The sequence below is a fragment of the Gymnoscopelus braueri genome (assembly GCF_963280865.1).
Source record: "Gymnoscopelus braueri genome assembly, chromosome: 22".
NCBI lineage: Eukaryota > Metazoa > Chordata > Actinopteri > Myctophiformes > Myctophidae > Gymnoscopelus > Gymnoscopelus braueri.
Genome location: NC_137624.1, coordinates 7,954,697 through 7,975,369, shown reverse-complemented (window position 1 = coordinate 7,975,369; position 20,673 = coordinate 7,954,697). Strand labels below are relative to the sequence as shown.

The following is a 20,673-nucleotide window of genomic DNA, read 5'->3' as shown; positions in this document are numbered from 1 at the left end:
ATTATAGTGTCCCATTCACAATTGAAAATGTGGTTAAGACACAAAACAATATTGAGCTCAAGTATATAGGGTTTAAGTGGTTTAACCTTCCCCTGACACCTGTTACTCATCCTATGGTATGTAAAGCAATGACGAGAAGGGTCTTTCAAAAAACACAGCATGACGAAACACTTAGGAGGACCTGTCATAACATGGCAGTTCGTAAGTAAACCCTGTCTGTAGGTCATCACAGACTAATAATAACACTTTTAACTATGACTCATGAACTCATGAAGGTGTCTTGGTCTGCTTAACTAAGCTTGGGTGCGCTCAATCCCCCCAATGAGGGATTCACCACAAGGTGCTGAAACAGTTCTGAAGCCATCTTCAATTGTGATGCTCTCAATGCAGCAGGTGAACAATTTATTGTTTGGCTGAGGACATTTTGAAAGGATCAGAGCAGATCAGTTCTACAGCCTAGCAAGTCTATAGGCTTGTGTCCTCTCTCTCTTTTCCTTTGTTCCTCTCTCCGGCCTCCCAAAAGCACTCCCCCCACATGTTTCAAAAACACATTAATATCCATTCTCACAAGTTAAAGCAGAGTGTTGTACCTTTTACACAGGGAGGGTTGGAGTCTCACATGTCAGAGTCCTGTGACAGGGTAAAATATAGCAGCACAGGCACCGCAAAGGTGGGGGTAAAACCCCCCCGGGCTGGGAAGCCCAACACAGAAGAGCAGATCTGCCATCTGGATCCCCCTGAAGATTGCTTGTTTGAGAGTGAAATATCTCTAAGCAAAACAGAAAATGACTGATTTACTGTATATCTACAATAAAATATGTAATTATAGTGTTCCATTCACAATTGAAAATGTGGTTAAGACACAAAACAATATTAAGCTCAAGTATATAGGGTTTAAGTGGTTAACCCTCCCTGTCACCTGTTACTCATCCTATGTTATGTAAAGCAATGACGGTAAGGGTCAAAAACCACCACATGACGAAACACTTAGGAGGACCTGTCGTAACATGCCAGTTCATAAGTAAACCCTGGCTGTGGGTCATCACCAAGCCCCCAGAGTTGCTGAGAAACATTGAAGCTGCCACCCCAGTGGCCAAAGCTGGAACTGCAGGCGGGGAGAAATACATGCACGCGCAAAACATACTGAGAGATATTTATATTTATACATATAAATATGTAAACATATTATACATACATACATATGCATTTACATATAAATATACATCTCGAGTGTATTTAATAAATATCTCGCGTTCAATCCTTGACACACGGGCTGCCGTAGAACGCAAAAAGGACACTAGTGCGCATGCTCATAACTCTATGGGGATACAAAATCGAACCAATAATTCTACTTCCGGCAGGTTTCCGGGTGCTTCAAAACGCCAGTGAGCACATTCATTGAAATGATAGCTGGGGGCGGGGCAATCCGCCCTCTAGTTATATTATACCTCTACTATGGTCATCACAGACTAATAATAAACACGTTTAACTATGACTTAAGAACTCATGAAGGTGTCTTGGGCTGTCTAACTAAACTCAGGTGCGCTCCATCCCGCTAATGAGGGATTCCCCACAAGGTCACCGTCTGAGGTGTTGAAACAGTTCTGAAACTACAGTATCTTCAACAAGCTGTGTGAAATGAATTGTGATGCTCTCAATGCAGCAGGAAAATTTAAAAGGATCAGAGCAGATCAGAGCTATGGCGTACAAGGCTATAAGACTTGTGTCCTCTCTCCCCCTGTGTTCCTCTCTCCAGCCTCCCAAAAGCACTCCATATGTCTCAAAAAACATATTTATATCCATTCTCACAGGTTAAAGCAGAGTGTTGTACCTTTTGGAGTCTCACAAGTCAGAGTCCTGTGACAGGGTAAAATATAGCAGCGCAGGCAACACAAAGGTGGGGGTAAAACCCCCCCGGGCTGGGAAGCCCAACACAGAAGAGCAGATCCCAGCTGCCGTACAGGTTGGGCTACATGTTTAGAGACAGCCATAAACTAACAGTGACGATGATGATAATGGAAGGGTTAGAGACCCTATTCTCAAGACTTGTCTTGAGGAGGTGTGGTGAGGACCCAAACGCAGGACAGCAAGGCAGGGAGAGTTCAAAACCAAGACTGGGTGATTTAATACAGAATAACAGAGACAACGTCACAATCACAAACTAACATGATACAACACTGAACATGATGTGACACCAAACAATGACCCGACAAGGACTGACTGGGGAACAAGACTAATATACACATGAGGGCTGATTACACAAGAGAAACAGCTGGGGAAGACATGAACATAGAACCAAGACAACTGAAAAGGAACATAACATAGAATTACAAGACCTTGACAAGACAGGCAATGTCTGTGACATTCACTTCCGCCTGACATTCCATTGCAAAAACAGACAACATGCAGAGCCTGGGGCACAGTCCTCCCTCCACATGCTGCTTCTGAAAGCAAGATAAAACAGACAGACTGTGGTATGTAAAGCAAAGACAGGAATGGTCAAAAAACACTGCATGATGAAACACTGGACCTTCCATCTACGTACAATATGCTCAAGCCATCTACAGTATAAGTAAAGCAATCCATGTTGTTGGTAAGTCAGGCTCTGGAGGGAAGGGGTAGGTACTCTAGCACTCAGATGCCAATACTTGGACTGCTACAACACTCAAGGCTCATTTTTCTAGTGAAAAGTGAAGAAGATAGACACAAGCCTCAATAAACATGGCCTCAATACGATTACTGTCAGTAATCCTATTGTTCACCTGGATTTCTACACCAAATGCATTGTGGTCGGAGGAGGATGGAGGTAAGGCAATAACATTAATAATAATACATACTAAATGTGTGTACGCTGTGTATTCCAGATGGTATTACAAGGTCCCATTTTACATTATATCTTAGTAATGACTATTTCCCTTTCACAACCCTACACTTAAACATAAAACATAAAATGTATTTAACAGAGCTTACCAGGCATGAGGCATGAAATGTATCTTGAAGGCATGACATGTATCGTCGTATAACGTTAATAAAAACATGAAGAGGGTTGCTGTAATAAAAAAGTACCATCAGCACGGATGCGTTTTGGCTGAGTGCTGAAAAACGCCTGTATGTTGTCCATACCTATTTAGATAGACCCAATATCCTAACACAGATTTCTGTGAGAGCTGGTTTTCTTTTTATGCTTGAAACAACTCTTCTGAACCATGCAACGGTAAATTAATGACTTGAAAAAAAAATTGTTGTACTGTTCTTAAGCTATCTCAATTTCATCTCAACAGATAAAACAGACATCGTAACAGATAGTTTCCGTGGGAAGATTGTGGTGGACCGCAACCTCAGTTTGGTTAATGAAACATCTATAGTTCGTGTGGATAAAGCAGCAGCTGACATACTGAAGAGTCATCTGACCACCATCTTCCTCCCCATCCTCTACATCATAGTGTTTGTTTTGGGCCTGCCTGCCAACACCATGGCTTTGTGGGTGTTTATGTTCAGGACCAAGGAGAAGCATCCATCAGCGATCTACATGGCCAACCTGGCTCTGTCTGACGTGCTTTTTGTCATCTGGATCCCCCTGAAGATTGCTTACCACTTTAATGGAAATGACTGGATCTTTGGAGAGGGGCTGTGCAAAGTCTTGGTGGGGTTCTTCTATGGGAACATGTACTGCTCCATCCTCTTCATTGCCTGTCTGAGTGTACAGAGGTGCTGGGTTGTCGTCGACCCTTTTTCTGAGCAGAACAGCAAAATGGCAATTGGTGTCTGTGTGTCCATCTGGGTTTTCATCTGGATCACCACCATTCCTCTATACCAGTATGATCAAACAGTTAGAGTCAAAGACCTTGATATCACCACCTGCCATGATGTTAATGCCATAAGGGACTTAAATGACACATTCGCTTCTGTCAAGTACCCTTATTACTTCTTCATGTTAATGGCCACCGTTGCGTTTCTTATTCCTTGCATAGTGATTATTGTGGCCTATGTCCTTATGTTATGGCACTTGGAGAAGAAGACGGTACGTAACGTAGACAGAACAGCAGAAAAGAACCGTCACAAAGCTTTGGTGTTGATGGTGACAGTACTGGTGACATTCCTGGTGTGTTTCATCCCCAGTAACATAATGCTCGTGATTCATTACTATCTGCTGAGCATTGGGGAGACTAATAATGGATATGGTTTCTACATCACCACTCTGTGTTTGGCCAGCCTTAACAGTTGTCTAGACCCCTTTATGTATTACTTTGTGTCAGATGACTTCAGAAAGGATGTGAAGAACACACTGCTGTGTAGGAGCAGGAGGACTGTGGAGAGGATGGAGGTTGTGGTGAAATACTGTAGGAAGAACAAACCCTATGTGTCTGTGAATACAGACAGCAGTAGCTGAGGACTCCTGGAAGACACTGGTGTACGATATGGGATACTGTTGTTTACTGTGCACTTTCTGACAGTCTGTGGAGAAACACTCCAGAAATAACAAATGTAGGAGTTGAGGCATTACATTTTGTTTTACTCGGTTCCACAGATAAATATTGTGAAAATAGCTGATCTACGAGCTGGCGTTGTAGATCAGCTATTTTCAAATGTTTTGCCTCTTTCTTATAATGTGTCTTGGAATACAGACAGCAGGGCATACTGTCGACTGTGCACTGCTTGTACTTTCTATCCTGACCTAGTGCACCAATACTGTTTTGTTCACCTTGTGACAGTGGGGAAGAATACATAGGACTATTCATAACAATAGATACAGTGTGATTGGTCACACTTCATTTGCTGAAAACGTGGGATGAAAAGAGGTACAGCAATAGATAACTTCTGCAAAAGAGAAACCATCACCCCCATGGCCCCATCTGTGTGCACTGTGAGAGGCATAGTCACTTTTCCACTGCACAGTACCGGCTTAACTCACCTTGGCTCTTAGGCTACTTTTGTGAGCTTGTAGATCAGCTATTTGCCAGACCCAAGGGGTCGGCCTACATGAGGCTTTGTCGGTCGGTCGGTCTGTCCCTCTTTTCCTGTCCTGTCCCTCTTTTCCTCTGCACACACGTCATGCGAAGTCCGGCCATTCAGATTTCAACCACTAGGGGTCTGGCAGTACCAGGTCTCCTGGTTCCCTTGTTTTTACAATATTTGGCCAATGTTTAACCAATTTTTATAGTATAGTTTGTTGAGATTACTTTTGATGCAGTAATGGTCTTTTACTTTTCTTTTTTTTTAGGTATTAAAAATATCTTAAAAGTAATTTAATTGTCACTTTAATGTCATCTGAGGACCACCCCAAATTCATGTGGGGACCCCAGACCCAGAGATTGAGAACCACTGGCCAGTGTTGGCTCTATACTTTTTTGGTTGGTTAGCGTCTGCAACAATATATAATAATGGGAAATATACACACGTAAACACACAAACCTTTTACAGTTATGCATTAAAGTTAATGGATATGGTAAAATTCAAAACAGCTCAAATCATGTTTAAAGCAAGAAATAATTTACTGCAATATACTGTACATAAGATATTATTTTATAGAGAGGGGGGTTATAATTTAAGAGGGGAGCTTAACTCAAATAAACTTCTTGTACACACCACTATGAAAAGTCAGTGTATCACAATCTCTGGGGTCAATTTATGGAATGGTCTGGATATGGAACTCAAACAAAGCACAAATATTGTACAGTTTAAGAGGATGTATAAAAAAATACATTGTTAGCTGTTATAGAGTGGAGGAAGGGGTGTGTTGATTGTATAGGCTTTTATATAATTCTTTTGACACTTGGTTGGAAATTGGTCTGCATTAGGACACAGGGATTGTGTATAGATTATAGTATGAATAGTATAGTGATATTGGGAGTATATTATCTATATGACACATACTTAACATACAGCAAGTTCATGTAAGTCATTTTTAGGCTATAGTAAGTATATCTGTATTATAGATGGACTTTAGGTGGGGATTGATATGCACATAGTTCGTCACTGATATGGATGTTTGGGTGCAAATGTATTGTATGTTGTTATTGGGTTTGTTGTATTTCATTGTGCATAATGTGAATATAATAAAAGTGTTTCCTGGTGGCACTAAAACAGGCTTGTTTCAACTTTCACGGCAATCGGACAGTGTGTTTATGATTTGAGGCATTTTGTTCAAAATGAGCACCTTCTGCAAACTTTAGATGACAATCTTAGCCAATCAGGATGGACTATAATCAGACAGATCCGTCTTGAACACATGACAGAGATAATTTGTTTCGATTCGATAGATTCGATTTGTGTGATGTTTGGACAACATCCGTAGGAGTAATATCAAAAAAGTGTGTTTTGCTAAAATTTGCCTGTTGGTGGCGCTATAACGGTCCGATGTAAAGAATTTAGGGCAGAGGTTCTGCTCTGGCCTACTGAGAGTGTGAGTGCACAGCTTCACTCGGATCTGTCAAATGGTGCCGGAAGGGGGGGGCTGAATACCCCTGATGCCCAAAGTGCCCTTAAAAAAGGCCTGTCCAACACCTGTGGCTTTTCACCTGATGCAGTGATGAGTGCCCTCCCACCTCGTTATGCTTTGCAGCTGCAACCACTTCATTATTTGTTTCCCTTTTTTCTTTATTAAAGTGTCATGCTTCCAAGGAAGCCCAGCCCATATGGACTTACAGGACACTTTTACATTTGATTTGACATGAACAATGAACCGACATAATAATTCACAAACAATGAACAAACGAATAACAAACTAAAACACTCAAGCTTCATACTGTACATGGCAGATTACTCTACATAAATACAACTTAAAATACAACATTATTTTCACTTCATTGTGTGATTCACTCCCTCCCCCATCCATAAACTGTTGCTTTTACACTTCCATTTTTGAGCGCTTCCAATTTTGTCTGCTCACTTCATTGTGTCATCACTTCTAATTTATCTTGTTTATCCTGTATCCTGCACGAGTTCCCTTTCCTGATTGGATAAAATTGGTATCCTGACCTGAAAATACGAGACAGGGAGCCCCCTCTGTTACTGAACAAACACTCTAGCAATGATTGCTATCAGACTGTATAGCTATTTTAACTTTTTAATTATATATATTTTTGAATAAAAACAAAGATCAGTTATACGCACATTTAATTTAAAAATGTGTCAAGAATCTAAAAGCTCCGACATTGAGAACCAGTGCACTAGGATAGGCTACAAGGTATCTTGCCTTCCTTTCCAGCCCACCATCACCTTACAGTATGTTATCAAGAGATAAAAACATGGATATGAAGCTATTAGTAGGAGATATAATGGGTCTATGTGTTGGGAAGCTACATGCAAAATAAGGTTATAGACTAATTGTATACTGCAGTAGCTCATCACCTTCTGGGCTAGATCTGTCATTATGTCATTTTATAACAACTAATTGCCTCTACAGTAGGCTACTTGTTAAATCTACTATAAGAAAATATGTTGTTCGGATCATCACTGATCTGATCATCACAGAACAAGGTTTTTGGGCAGGATTTCCTCTTTTGTCAACAAGAGGGCACTAAAGACTCTAGCTGGAACCCTCATTCAATGCCATTTGGATTATGCTTGCACTTTTGGGAAAAAAAAAAAAAAAAAGACAATAAATGAAAGAAAAAAAAAACATTCTGGCCTCTCACGTATTAGAAGGACACCATCAATCACCAGAACCAAGGACATGTGTTTTCAATGAATCTAACATGGTTAAAATGGAGTTTGAAGTTACAATGGATTTGTATAGGGAGGGGGCGTGTCTAAAGCCTGCATAGACGATAGAATGACCCCAAACATGTTTGAAAGTGAAATATCCCTAAGCAAAACAGAAAATGACTGATTTACTGTACAATAAAATACGTAATTATAGTGTTCCATTCACAATTGAAAATGTGGTTAAGACACAAAACAAGATTAAGCTCAATACTGTAGGGTTTAAGTGTTTAACCTTCCCCTGTCACCTGTTACTCATCCTATGGTATATAAAGCAATGACGGTAAGGGTCTTTCAAAAACCACCGCATGACGAAACACTAAGAAGGACCTGTCATAACTCATAACATGACAGTTCATAAGTAAACCCTGGCTGTAGGTCATCACAAACTAACAATAAACACTTTTAACTATGACTCATGAACTAATGAAGGTGTCTTGGTCTGACTAACTAAACTTGGGTGTGCTGAATCCCCCTAATGAGGCAATCACCACAAGGTCACTGTCCGAGGTGCTGAAATATTTCTGTGTGAAATGAATTGTGAGGAGCTAGGCTCATGTCCTCTCTCTCCCTGTGTTCTTCTCTCAAGCCTCCCAAAAGCACCCCTCCCCCCCACCCCCCCACATGTCTCAAAAACATATTAATATCCATTCTCACAAGTTAAAGCAGAGTGTTGTACCTTTTACACAGGGAGGGTTGGAGTCTCACAAGTCAGAGTCCTGTGACAGGGTAAAATATAGCTGCGCAGGCAACACCTTTGTGTTGCCAGGGTGTTCTTTGTGTTGCTGGGGCCTCGGGCTGGGAAGGCCAACACAGAAGAGCAGATCCCAGCTGCCGTACAGGTTGGGCTACATGTTTAGAGACAGCCATAAACTAACAGTGACGATGATGATAATGCAAGGGTTTAAGACCCTGTTTTCAAGACTGTCACGATCAGGTGTGGTGAGGACCCAAATGCAGGACAGCAAGGCAGGGAGAGATTTAATACAGAATAACAGAGACAACGTCACAATCACAAACAAACATGATACTGCACAACACTGGATGTGACGCCAAACAATGACCCGACAAGGACTGACTGGGGAACAAGACTAATATACACATGAGTACTGATTACACACGGGAAACAGCTGGGGAAGACATGAACATAGAACCAAGACGACTGAAAAGGAACATAACATAGAAATACAAGACCTTGACAAGAAGACAGGCAATGTCTGTGACATTCACTTCCGCCTGACATTCCATTGCAAAAAACAGACAACATGCAGAGCCTGGGGCACAGTCTTCCCTCCACATGCTGTTTCCTGCAAGCAAGATGAAACAGACACTCATCCTGTGGTATGTAAAGCAAAGACGGGAATGGTCTTTCAAAAACCACCGCATGGCGAAACACTGGACCGGCCATCTACGTATGCTCAAGCCATATACAGTACGTATGCTCAAGCCATCTACAGTATAAGTAAAGCCATCTACTGCATATTGTTGGTAAGTCAGGCTCTGGAGAGAAGGGGTAGGTACTCTAACAGATGCCAACACTTCAGGGTGGGACTCTTAAAACACTCAAGGACATTTTTTCTAGTGAAAAGAGAAGAAGCCACACACAAGAATCATGGCCTCAATACGATTACTGTCAGTCATGCTATTTTTCACCTGGATTTCTACATCAAATGCATTCAGGTCGACAGGTAAGGCTGGAAGTTGTTTCGATGTAGTTGAACAGTTTTTATGTACCTGTAGGACAAATATATCTTAACATAATGTTTGTGGAATTTGGGAAACTATTTCAAAATAAACACATATGATTAAGAATATGAGTGCTTTAAACCACAAGAGAGACAATGATTGAGACATTGAGACGTATTTTTTGTAATTATATGTATATAAACAATAACATTAAGAACTAGAAAGTACTGTTCCTGAAGAAACAGTGTGGGATCGCTAAGAATGTTGATAGTATCACACTAGAAAGTACTGTTCCTGATTAATTCTGTCTTACCTATTTATATTACATATTGTGATGTCACGTGAAGCTTGACCAATCCGAAAACGGGCGGAATAATAATAATAACTAGTGAAGATAACATTAGTGTGATTGCTAAAGCGATCCCACAAATGATCGCTAAAACGATCCCACAAATAACATTAGTGTGATCGCTAAAGCGATCCCACAATGATCGCTAAAGCGATCCCACAATAATACATAATAAATATATGTGTACGCTGTGTAATCCAGATGGTATTACAAAGTCCCATTTTACATTATATCTTAGTAATGACTATTTCTCTTTCACAACCCTACACTTGAACATAAAACATAAAATTAATTTAACAGATAGAGCTTACCAGGCATGAGGCATGAAATGTATCATCAAGTAACGTTATTAACAACATGAAGAGGGTTGCTTGCTAAAAAAGTATCACCAGCACGGATGCGTTTTGGCTGAGTGCTGAAAAACGCCTGTATGTTGCCCATACCTATCTAGATCCTAACACAGATTTCTGTGAGAGCTGGTATTCTTTTTATGCTTGAAACAACTCTTCTGAACCATGCAACGGTAAATGAATGACTTGAAAAAAAATTAGTTGTACTGTTCTTAAGCTATCTCAATTTCATCTCAACAGATGTAACAGATGGGTTCCTTGGGAAGCTTGTGGTGGACCGCAACCTCAGTTTGGTTAATGAAACACCTATAGTTCGTGTGGATAAAGCAGCAGCTGACATACTGAAGAGTCATCTGACCACCATCTTCCTCCCCATCCTCTACATCATAGTGTTTGTTGTGGGCCTGCCTGCCAACACCATGGCTTTGTGGGTGTTTATGTTCAGGACCAAGGAGAAGCATCCATCAGCGATCTACATGGCCAACCTGGCTCTGTCTGACATGCTTTTTGTCATCTGGATCCCCCTAAAGATCGCTTACCACTTTAATGGAAATGACTGGATCTATGGAGAGGGGCTGTGCAAAGTCTTGGTGGGGTTCTTCTATGGGAACATGTACTGCTCCATCCTCTTCATTGCCTGTCTGAGTGTACAGAGGTGCTGGCTTGTGGTCGACCCTTTTTCTGAGCAGAAAGGGAACAACAAAATGGCAATTGGTGTCTGTGTGACAATCTGGGTTTTCATCTGGACCACCACCATTCCTCTATACCAGTATGATCACACATTTAGAGTCATAGACCTCAGTATTACCACCTGCCATGATGTCAGTGCCATATGGGACATAAAGGACCCTTTCGCTTCTGTCAAGTACCCTTATTACTACTTCATGTTAATGGCCACCGTTGCTTTTCTTATTCCTTGCATAGTGATCGTTGTGGCCTATGTCCTTATGTTCCGGTATCTGGAGAAGAGGACGGTACATAATGTAGACAGAACAACAGTAGAAAAGAACCGTCTCAAAATGTTGGTGTTGATGGTGACAGTACTGGTGACATTCCTGGTGTGTTTCATCCCCAGTAACATAATGCTGGTGATTCATTACTATCTGCTGAGCATTGGGGAGATAAATAATGGATATGGTTTCTACATCACCACTCTGTGTTTGGCCAGCCTTAACAGTTGTCTAGACCCCTTTATTTATTACTTTGTGTCAGATGACTTCAGAAAGGATGTGAAGAACACACTGCTTTGTAGGAGCAGGAGAACTGCAGAGAGTATAGAGTCTGTGGAGAAATACTGTAGGAAGAACAAACCCTATGTGTCTGTGAATACAGACAGCAGTAGCTGCTTATCAAACAGAGGAGAGTGAGGACTCTTGGAAGAGTGTGTGTGTGTGTGTGTGTGTGTGTGTGTGTGTGTGTGTGTGTGTGTGTGTGTGTGTGTGTGTGTGTGTGTGTGTGTGTGTGTGTGCGTGTGCGTGCGCGTGTGTGTGTGTGTGTGTGTGTGTAGTGTCCCCTCTGTTGCTATTGGCTTCATGTTGAAAGGTCAGCAGCTGGAGGGTCAAAGTTGAATTTGGCTGAACTTTGAGTGGAGCAGCAGACAGTGGAAATACACCTACTGTATTCTACAGGCTACAGTCACCTTGTGACTTCTTGAAACAGTTTGCCAGCTAACTCATGCCATCTGGACGAAGATACAGAACTTTGAAATGGGATTTTTTTCTTTTTAGTAGGAGTTTTGTCCCTTCAGCCATTGTGGCATCAAACAAGCTGCCTCGCTGATAGGATGTTTTTTGTGTATTTTGGGGACTTCATGTATTGTTATGGTGTTATGTTGTTTTGTGCTATGGTTATGTGTTATTCTATTGGAACAGACTGTGAAGATGCATCTTCCCTGAATGCCAGACCCGTCAGAACCAGTGGCGTAACTGAGGGGCAGCAAGTGATGCGGTGCGGGGGGGCCACCAGCAGGGGGGGCCCCGCCTGCACTGATACAAATATTTTTACAGCAAAAAAAAAGAAAAAAGTTGATTTATATTGGTCAAATAGAACCGAATTAGACCCGAATTAGACCGAATTAGACCCGAAATTTGCTAAGTGATCCTGGGCACGACACTCCCCCCACCAGCTTAGGGAGGCCAGGGCCGAGCTCATAACTCCTTCAATGCATGAGAGCCAACTGACCTTCTTGTCACCTGACAGGGGGGAGTTTCCCTGGTTGGACTTGGCGCGTGGAAGGAACACGTTATTCCAACCAGTTCCCTTCCCCTCCATCAGGCGCCCCGGCTGACCAGGGGGAGGCAGTATAGTGACCAGGATTACTACATGTTTTTGTGAGGGTATTAACTACCCTAGGAGACACGGGGAGAACATGCAAACTCCATACAGTTTTCAATGTTTCTGACGCCTCTTCCTAATTTTAGGACTAGCATTTGCATTCTGTATCAAAACTTAAACCTTGGGGTGCAATGATAGTGCATCTGCACTGCATCAGAAGTTATACGTGTTCCAATCATGTCGGCGGGATTTCAAAATGTAAACGTAGCGCTCTCAAAGAGATAAAGTGTTGAGAGTGTTGACCTCTTGCCACAATACTGCAGATCAGAAAGTTGTATATAAAACTGAAGTCAGAAACAGTTATTTTAATATAGGTCTTTTTGTCTCAGGCATAATGGTAAGACAGTGAGATATAGAGTAGGTAGTGAGATTTGTAACATGTGTGACCAGATCTGAAGGGTGCGTGTTCAAATCACGTCAAGGTCAGAGCTTTTATTGTACAAGAAATGCACCTCGGCTATACTGGCAAGAGTGAGAGGAAGGCACTTTATTTAGCAGTTTGCAAAAAAAAACACAGAAAGTACAGTTCTATACAAACGGATGCTAAAAAGGATTAAACCCAAGAAAGCACTATGGCATGTTTCCATTGGGGTCCTGTGTGTATTCAATTCATCGAAAAGATAACATGAAAACCAAAAGAGAACGCTTGCACACTGTGGGCTCCAGTTGCAGAATGTTTTATTGCACCTGAGTGCTACAGTACAGCAGCACTCAGGTGGTGCAATAACAAATGTGCAACTGGAGCCCACAGTGTGCGAGCATTCTCTTTTGGTTTGCGTGTAATCAGTATCTGACTTCCAATCTGGACATTGTGTGTTTAAATACCGGTAGGTTCAGAACATTTAATAATGTATAGTGCCTCTAAGACAATGTGGCGAGAGAGTTAGAGTCACTGTTAGTTTGTATTGTTAACTGATAGTATATTTGATTGCAACTACATAGTTTAAGGACTCTTTCCTTCTCTATGATTTATAATGAATGAATGAATGAGTTTTTATTTCCAACATTGTTTAAAAAAGACAAATAAAATACAAAACCGTCCGAAAAGGAGTAGGATGAAGTCCAAAAACCTCTTAAATATGATATGATATGATTTTTATATGCCTTCTTGAAGTGATTCATATTTGGACTTTGTTTTACCTCCACACTCCACATGAACTGAAATGCACATACTTTTCAATGTTGAACTAACATAATGTATTTTGAGATTAAGCTCTCGTCTTAAATTGTAACCCCCCTCTCTATCACTGAACATTTTTTGTATGTTACCTGGCAATAGCTTGTTTCTTGCTCTAAACATAATTAGTGCAGTCTTGTATTCGACTATAGTCTATAGCCTATTTTTCATTTCACTACGTCTGTAAGCCGAGCTTTGCCCTTAAGGCTATGGAATACTCTCCCCTTGACCTCAGAACTATGGCCTCTGAGGCCATCTTAAAAAAAACTGTTAAAGACTCACCTGTTCAAACAGGCTTTCACATAGCTCCTTTGTGATTACAGCTCTGTGTGTTGAGACATCTCCCTTATTCTGAGCTTGTTTGTTTTCTTTGACTCTTTTTGGTTGATTTGCTATATGGCGATTGTTTTATTCTGTTTTTGATTCTTTTATTGAATGCTTGTGAAGCACTTTGTGACTATCAATGTCTGTGAAAGGTGCGCTACAAATAAAGTTTACTTTCGTACTTACTATCACAATCTGTCTCCCCACCTGTCTATTTTCTCTCTCTCTCTGTGTCTCTCTCTGCCTGCTTTCTGTCCTTCCCTACTTCTACACTCCCATTCTCTCATCAGCCCTGCAGTTGCCTGACAATAACTCACCTGTTTCCATTTCATTAATCAGCTTTGCATTTACAGTATTAGGCTACTGAACTTCATCTGTTTGTCGTCTGCTTCTGGGTCCTCACCTGACACATTGTGACAAACACAGGGCCAAAAGCGGTTCCACAAATGCAACACATGTTACTGTTGCAGAAACATCAGCATCCAATTAACCATACATTTTAATCGCTTGTTGATTATGGGCCTCTACCCCCAAAAGAGATTTGACTTCTGCCTGAAATGCTAGATGACGAGACTCTTTGCCTCTCCCCAATTTATTACCCAATTTATTACCCAGTGGCAGAGCAGAGGGGTGGGCTACAAGTACATTTTGATACCAATACTTTTGTACTTTTGCTCAAGTAAATTTTCAATGTAGTATTTCTACATTGCAGCATTGATACGTTATCTCAGGTTTGCCTTCTACGGAAGAACCTTCGAGTTCTGTGTCCTCCCATTTGGCATATATCTAGCCCCCCGCACGTTTACGAGGTGCTTAGACGCAGTCCTGGGACTTTGGCGTCGGGAAGGCCTTTGCATCCTAAATTATAGACAGGCCGCCCTCAGGGCTTGCTTGTCCCAATTTCAGTTGAGGGCCAGGGTGACCTGGAGGTTGCTCAAGGTTTTAGATCTCTTTCTATTTGTATTGTGTTTTTTTCTCTTTCCATTTTAATTTAAATTTTGTATATATATATAATTTTTTTTACTTTTCAAAGTACTGTTATGAAATATCCTGCCAGTATAGTGGAATGGATAGGGAATCTAGGGCTGGTACACCTCCAGTGGGATGGAGGACTGAAGAGGGGAAAGGTGAAGGACTCATTTGCAAACAGAATCTGTTGCCTTTCTGTATTCTCTAATAGCATGGCTGTATGTTACGTTACTGACAGTTTAATCGTTACTTATAAGTGGAAAATTACATAATAGGCTTTTATACTGTATAATGATTGTGTTTTTATTATTGAACTGCAAGTATGAGGAGCCTGGGCAAAGTGTTTTAAGGTGTGACAAAATCTGAGTTTTTGAAGTCAACCTGAATGTCCAACCTTCCAAAAAACGTATTAAAAGGGCAATCAGTCACCAGAACCAAGGATGTGTGTTTTCAATGAATCAAACATGGTTAAATGCTGTTTGAAAGTACAATGGGTTTATATAGGATAAAATGAATATCAAATATCTGAATTGAGCAACCTAAAAACTGTCTGAGGCGCACACAAAAGCCGAAGTAGACGTTAAAATTACCGCAAATATATTTGAAAGTGAAAAATCCCTGTTAACTAAAACAATATTGTGTACAAGCTAAAATACAAGCCAAAATAAATGCAAATATATAGAAAATGTCTTTAGTTTTAGTCTTTGTCATTTTGGTCGAATGTGTCAACACCACAAGTATGAAGTACGGTATGTTTATTGACACTGGGATGTCTACATGACTGTTGAGTCAAATGCCTTCACGAAATCGAGCGCAGCGTTAGTTCAGGTAGGCACGGCAGGCAGGAGGGTAGGCTACAGCAGTGGTTCTCAAACTTTTTCATGTCAAGGACCCCCAAAATGATATGTATTTGGCTGCGGACCCCCATCTCAAAATATTTTGTTCCAGGGACCGCTTTAAAAAAATCTTGTATATCTGCTATTTTTGAATAGCCAAAGTATAAAAGTTTATTGTGATGCTATATTAACACATTTTGCTGGGGACCCCCTGGAACCCCCCCAAGGACCCCTGGTGGTCCCCGGATCCCACTTTGAGAACAATGGGCTACAGTGTAGCTGCCTCACACTCACTCCCCCTCCCCCAATTCCCATTCGCTAACAAGGTAATGCATAAGTCGCATAAGATGGTCTCTCCACGTTCAACCTCTCTCATCTCCCTTCATTCCCATTCGCTAACAAGCTAACACATACGCCCTCAATCTAAATGGTTCATTTATGCGGTATATTTAAGCAGAACACTGTTCACTCTTCATGCTCATTATTGGTCTCAGCTCTGTTTCCTGCAGCTGTCTGTTATAAAATTCCCTCCTCCTCCCCAGCCTCCTCCTGTGGCGTGCCATCTAAGTTAAATGTACTGTATTATTCTGTGGGTTGTATGATGTTATATCTGTGTATCTTAACTTGTGCTTGAAGGGTTCAATATTTAAATGTTTGTTCTGTGGATTCTAGGTTCTATGTTTTCACTATTGTATACCTGTTGGATTGTTGTACTGCACTTTATATCTTATAGAACCTTTGCTAATACCATTGTGCCTCTAAACATAAGCAAATGGATGTCCTGAATATAATACTCTAGTGTCTTTTCTCACTTAAAAAAGGAGGAAAACGGGGCTTCTCTACTTTAATGGGTTCCTCTAATTTTGGGAAGAAAATAGAAAGGTGCACTCAGTAGAGTGCAAATGTCTGCCATTAGGCATGCCTTCCTCCAACGTATATATTATATAAATTAAAAATTAAATTCAAAGCGCATAAGGGAGGGAAATTGGTGCAGAGGGCTGGGGATGGCAGGTTCTAAGTTGTTTTCCGGACGTTTTTTAGGATGGGGTAGATGTTTTCAAACGCCTCATAGATGTCTCCTCTCACCTTGGCACCTGTCAACACGAGCCTTCCAGACACAAAGATGAGCAGGACAATTCTGGGCTTTATCATTCTATAGATCAGCCCTGGAAAGATCTCTGGCTCATAGGTGCTGAACTGCTGGTGTCCGACGAACAGTCCCTGTATATCTATGGGGAACTTCACATCACAGCTGGCCACTATGTTCTGAACCTTAAAGCCGATGAATTTGACGGGGAACCCCATCTTTTGCACGAGACGGGCAAACTTCCTTGCCGCTAAACGGGACTGCTCTTCACTCTTGGCTCCGGCGCACACCATCTTTCCGGAGCTAAAGATGAGAGCAGTGGTCCTGGGCTCTTGTATTCTCATGATGACGGCACCAAAACGCTTGGGGGTGTACTCGGCATTCCTGGCTCTGAGTACGATGGACTTTAGATCCAGCTTGCAGCCCAGATCGACTGAAGATACTACGTTGTGTAGCCGCGGCACTATTCCAGAGCCCTCTGGGGCTGGTGCGGCAGGTGTGACAGGGGTCATGGGGTTATAGATAGTGGTGTAGAGGGGGGTGTTCCCTGGTAGGGCGGTTGTGGTGGAGCCTCCCACTGCCTGTGAGTGAGACAACTCAGTGCTCTGCCTATCATTCCAGTCCTCTGTTCCAGCTGGGAGGCAGTCGTAATCTTTGGTTTCATCATGGTCTTCGGTTTCATCATAGTCTTCGGTTTCATCATAATCTTCGGGTGCATAATCAAAGGGGTCAGAAGAGTTCTGAGTACGGAACATACGATAAGATTGGCCTTCCATTTGAATAATAACAGAGGTTTATCGAGTTGGTTGAATCAATCGGCTGTTAGTTTTTACAGTAATCGTTAGTACACTGCCTTTCCTATAGGCATGTTGTTGCATTAGCTTTCAAACTAACAATTAATCAATTGAACACATTCAATTGCTCAACCTATGTCTTAGTCTGTCTATGTAAGCCCGGGGGGGCAGCTTATTAACAGATCATTCGTGACGTGGTGTGATGTCACATGCTGTACCCCATATAAGGAATTACAATAGATGACGTTAAATGACATTATGTCAAATGCACATAATGGAGATCAACATGCACTGATGTCATGTCAAATGCACATACATGGAGATCAACATGCACTGATGTCATACAAAACATAAACCAAGTGCACTTATATGGATTCATCTGAGTTAACTCAACCCAGAGGGTTGAGTTAACTCAGCCTTGTTCTTCTAATGGCAGAAGTCTGTGTGGCGGATAAAATGAGCGAAATGCAGGTGGACGAAGGCAAAAAGGGTGGAGGCGGTAAAGAAGGCAAGATGAAGGCCAAAGTTGTTGCTACAGGAGACTCTGCAGGCAGGACAGAGCTGACCCCACCACCTCAGTATATTGAGGGGCGCCTGTCTCTCTACACAACGCTGAAAGCGGAACACGACGCCCTGTTGGCCGAGAGGGCTGCAAACGACGCTCGCCCCATCAAGGTGACCCTGCCTGATGGGAAGGTGGTGGACGGCGAGTCCTGGAAGACCACACCATACCAGGTGGCATGCGGGATCAGCCAAGGTCTTGCTGACAACACAGTGATTGCTAAAGTGAACAACAAGTGTGTATGGGACTTGGATAGACCACTGGAGAATGACTGTAGTCTGCAGCTACTCAAGTTTGACGATGAGGAAGCCCAAGCTGTATACTGGCACTCCAGTGCCCATATCATGGGTGAAGCCATGGAGCGGGTGTACGGAGGCTGCCTCTGCTACGGTCCACCCATCGAGAACGGTTTCTACTATGACATACACCTTGAGGATGAGTGCGTGTCAAGCAATGACTTTCCAGGTCTGGAGACCTTGTGCAAGAAGATCATCAAGGAGAAGCAGCCCTTCGAGAGGCTGGAGATAAAGAAGGAGACCCTCCTGGAAATGTTCAAGTACAACAAGTTTAAGTGTCGTATTCTGAACGAGAAAGTCACCACCCCTACTACTACGGTTTACAGGTGTGGTCCATTGATTGACCTGTGCAGAGGACCTCATGTGAGACACACCGGAAAGATTAAGGTCCTGAAGATCCACAAGAATTCATCCACCTATTGGGAGGGAAAGGCTGACATGGAAAGCCTCCAGAGACTCTATGGAATCTCTTTCCCTGACACCAAGATGCTCAAAGACTGGGAGAAGTTCCAGGAGGAGGCAAAGAACAGAGACCATCGCAAACTGGGACGGGAGCAGGACCTGTTCTTTTTCCATGATCTGAGCCCAGGGAGCTGCTTCTTCCTGCCTAATGGATCCTTCATTTATAACACCCTGGTGGAGTTCATCAGAAGTGAATACAGGAAGAGGGGTTTCGAGGAGGTGGTCACACCTAACATCTACAACGCCAAGTTATGGCAGACATCTGGCCACTGGGAGCACTACAGTGAGAACATGTTCTCCTTTGAGTCGGAGATGGAGACTTTCGCCCTCAAGCCCATGAACTGCCCCGGTCACTGTCTGATGTTTGACCATCGGCCCCGCTCCTGGAGAGAGTTGCCCATCCGCTTTGCCGACTTTGGCGTCTTACACAGGAATGAGCTGTCAGGAGCCCTGACTGGTCTGACCCGCGTTCGTCGCTTCCAGCAGGACGACGCCCACATCTTCTGCTCCATGGACCAGATTGAGGATGAGATCAAAGGTTGCCTGGACTTCCTGCGGACCGTGTACAATGTGTTTGGATTCACATTCAAACTCAACTTGTCCACGCGACCAGAGAAGTTCCTCGGCGAGCCTGAGCTCTGGGACCAGGCAGAGAAGAAACTGGAGAACAGCCTGAATGAATTTGGAGAGAAGTGGGTTCTCAACCGCGGTGATGGAGCTTTCTATGGACCAAAGATTGACATTCAGATCCATGATGCCATTGGTCGTTACCACCAGTGTGCCACTATTCAGCTTGACTTCCAGCTCCCCATCCGCTTCAATCTCACCTACGTCAGCAGCCATGAAGGGGATGACAAAAAGAGGCCAGTGATCGTCCACAGAGCCATCCTGGGCTCATTGGAGAGGATGATCGCCATCCTGACTGAAAACTATGGAGGCAAATGGCCTCTATGGCTCTCACCCCGTCAAGTGATGGTTGTGCCGGTGGGACCCACGTGTGAAGAGTACGCCCAAAAGGTCCGGCAGGAATTCCACAGTAGTGGGTTCATGGTAGATGTGGATGTGGACTCTGGCTGCACTCTTAACAAAAAGATCCGAAAAGCACAGCTGGCCCAGTACAACTTCATCCTGGTGGTGGGAGAGAAGGAGAAGACAAGTGACACAGTCAACGTGCGCACACGGGACAACAAAGTTCACGGCGAGCACAGCGTGAAGGAGTGCATGGAGCGTCTGCAACAGCTGAAGTCTTGCAGGAGTCGGAACGCTGAAGAGGAGTTCTGACACGTTCCACGCCAGCAATATCATAAATCATGTTCTCCTGAAGAAGAAACAAATGCCATCATTTTTTTTTATCATTTTGCTTTCTATTTCTGCTAATCAGTTGTGGTATTATCCTTGGTCAGGTGTACATCAAAGCATTTAATGAGGCGCAGTTTATGGAGCTAGTTCAGGCCAGGCAACTCAAGGGATTGGGGCAACCGATCAGGTGACTAGGTCACATGCTCTTTCCTCCTGATCGGGTGGTTATAGGTACTGTGCTGTTACCTGCTCACTCTGGCTGCCCTGTCTTGCTGAGCCGACGTGTGTCGTTACTGCTGCTGCTTGCTGAGATCTGCTACCGCTGCTCGCTGCTTACCTGCTGCTGCTCGCTGCTTACTGCTGCTGCCCATGAAAACTTATAAATCCTTCTCCTGGTTGTTCGTCCTCCTCGCCATGTCCTCCTCCTCCACGGACACGGGGAGC

General features: G+C 42.8%; 4 protein-coding genes across 4 annotated transcripts; 3 read left to right on the top strand and 1 right to left on the bottom strand.

The window, feature by feature from the left end:
• Positions 1–2,721: 2,721 nt before the first annotated feature.
• Positions 2,722–4,390, top strand: LOC308078795 (proteinase-activated receptor 2-like; the record flags this gene model as incomplete). Its single annotated transcript, XM_080420146.1, has 2 exons — positions 2,722–2,806; positions 3,282–4,390. 2 exons carry the CDS (start codon positions 2,722–2,724, stop codon positions 4,388–4,390), a joined length of 1,194 nt encoding a protein of 397 aa, XP_080276272.1.
• A 4,202-nt stretch (positions 4,391–8,592) lies between these two features.
• Positions 8,593–11,456, top strand: LOC308078794 (proteinase-activated receptor 2-like; the record flags this gene model as incomplete). Its single annotated transcript, XM_080420145.1, has 2 exons — positions 8,593–8,641; positions 10,330–11,456. The coding sequence occupies 2 exons, from the start codon at positions 8,593–8,595 to the stop codon at positions 11,454–11,456; spliced, it is 1,176 nt and encodes a 391-aa protein (XP_080276271.1).
• A 5,287-nt stretch (positions 11,457–16,743) lies between these two features.
• On the bottom strand, positions 16,744–17,571 carry LOC308078793 (uncharacterized protein; the record flags this gene model as incomplete). Its single annotated transcript, XM_080420144.1, has 1 exon — positions 16,744–17,571. The coding sequence occupies one exon, from the start codon at positions 17,569–17,571 to the stop codon at positions 16,744–16,746; it is 828 nt and encodes a 275-aa protein (XP_080276270.1).
• Positions 17,572–18,039: 468 nt separating this feature from the next.
• Positions 18,040–20,211, top strand: LOC308078383 (threonine--tRNA ligase 1, cytoplasmic-like; the record flags this gene model as incomplete). The annotated part of the gene is made up of 1 exon (XM_080419525.1): positions 18,040–20,211. The coding sequence occupies one exon, from the start codon at positions 18,040–18,042 to the stop codon at positions 20,209–20,211; it is 2,172 nt and encodes a 723-aa protein (XP_080275651.1).
• Between the last annotated feature and the right edge of the window lie 462 nt (positions 20,212–20,673).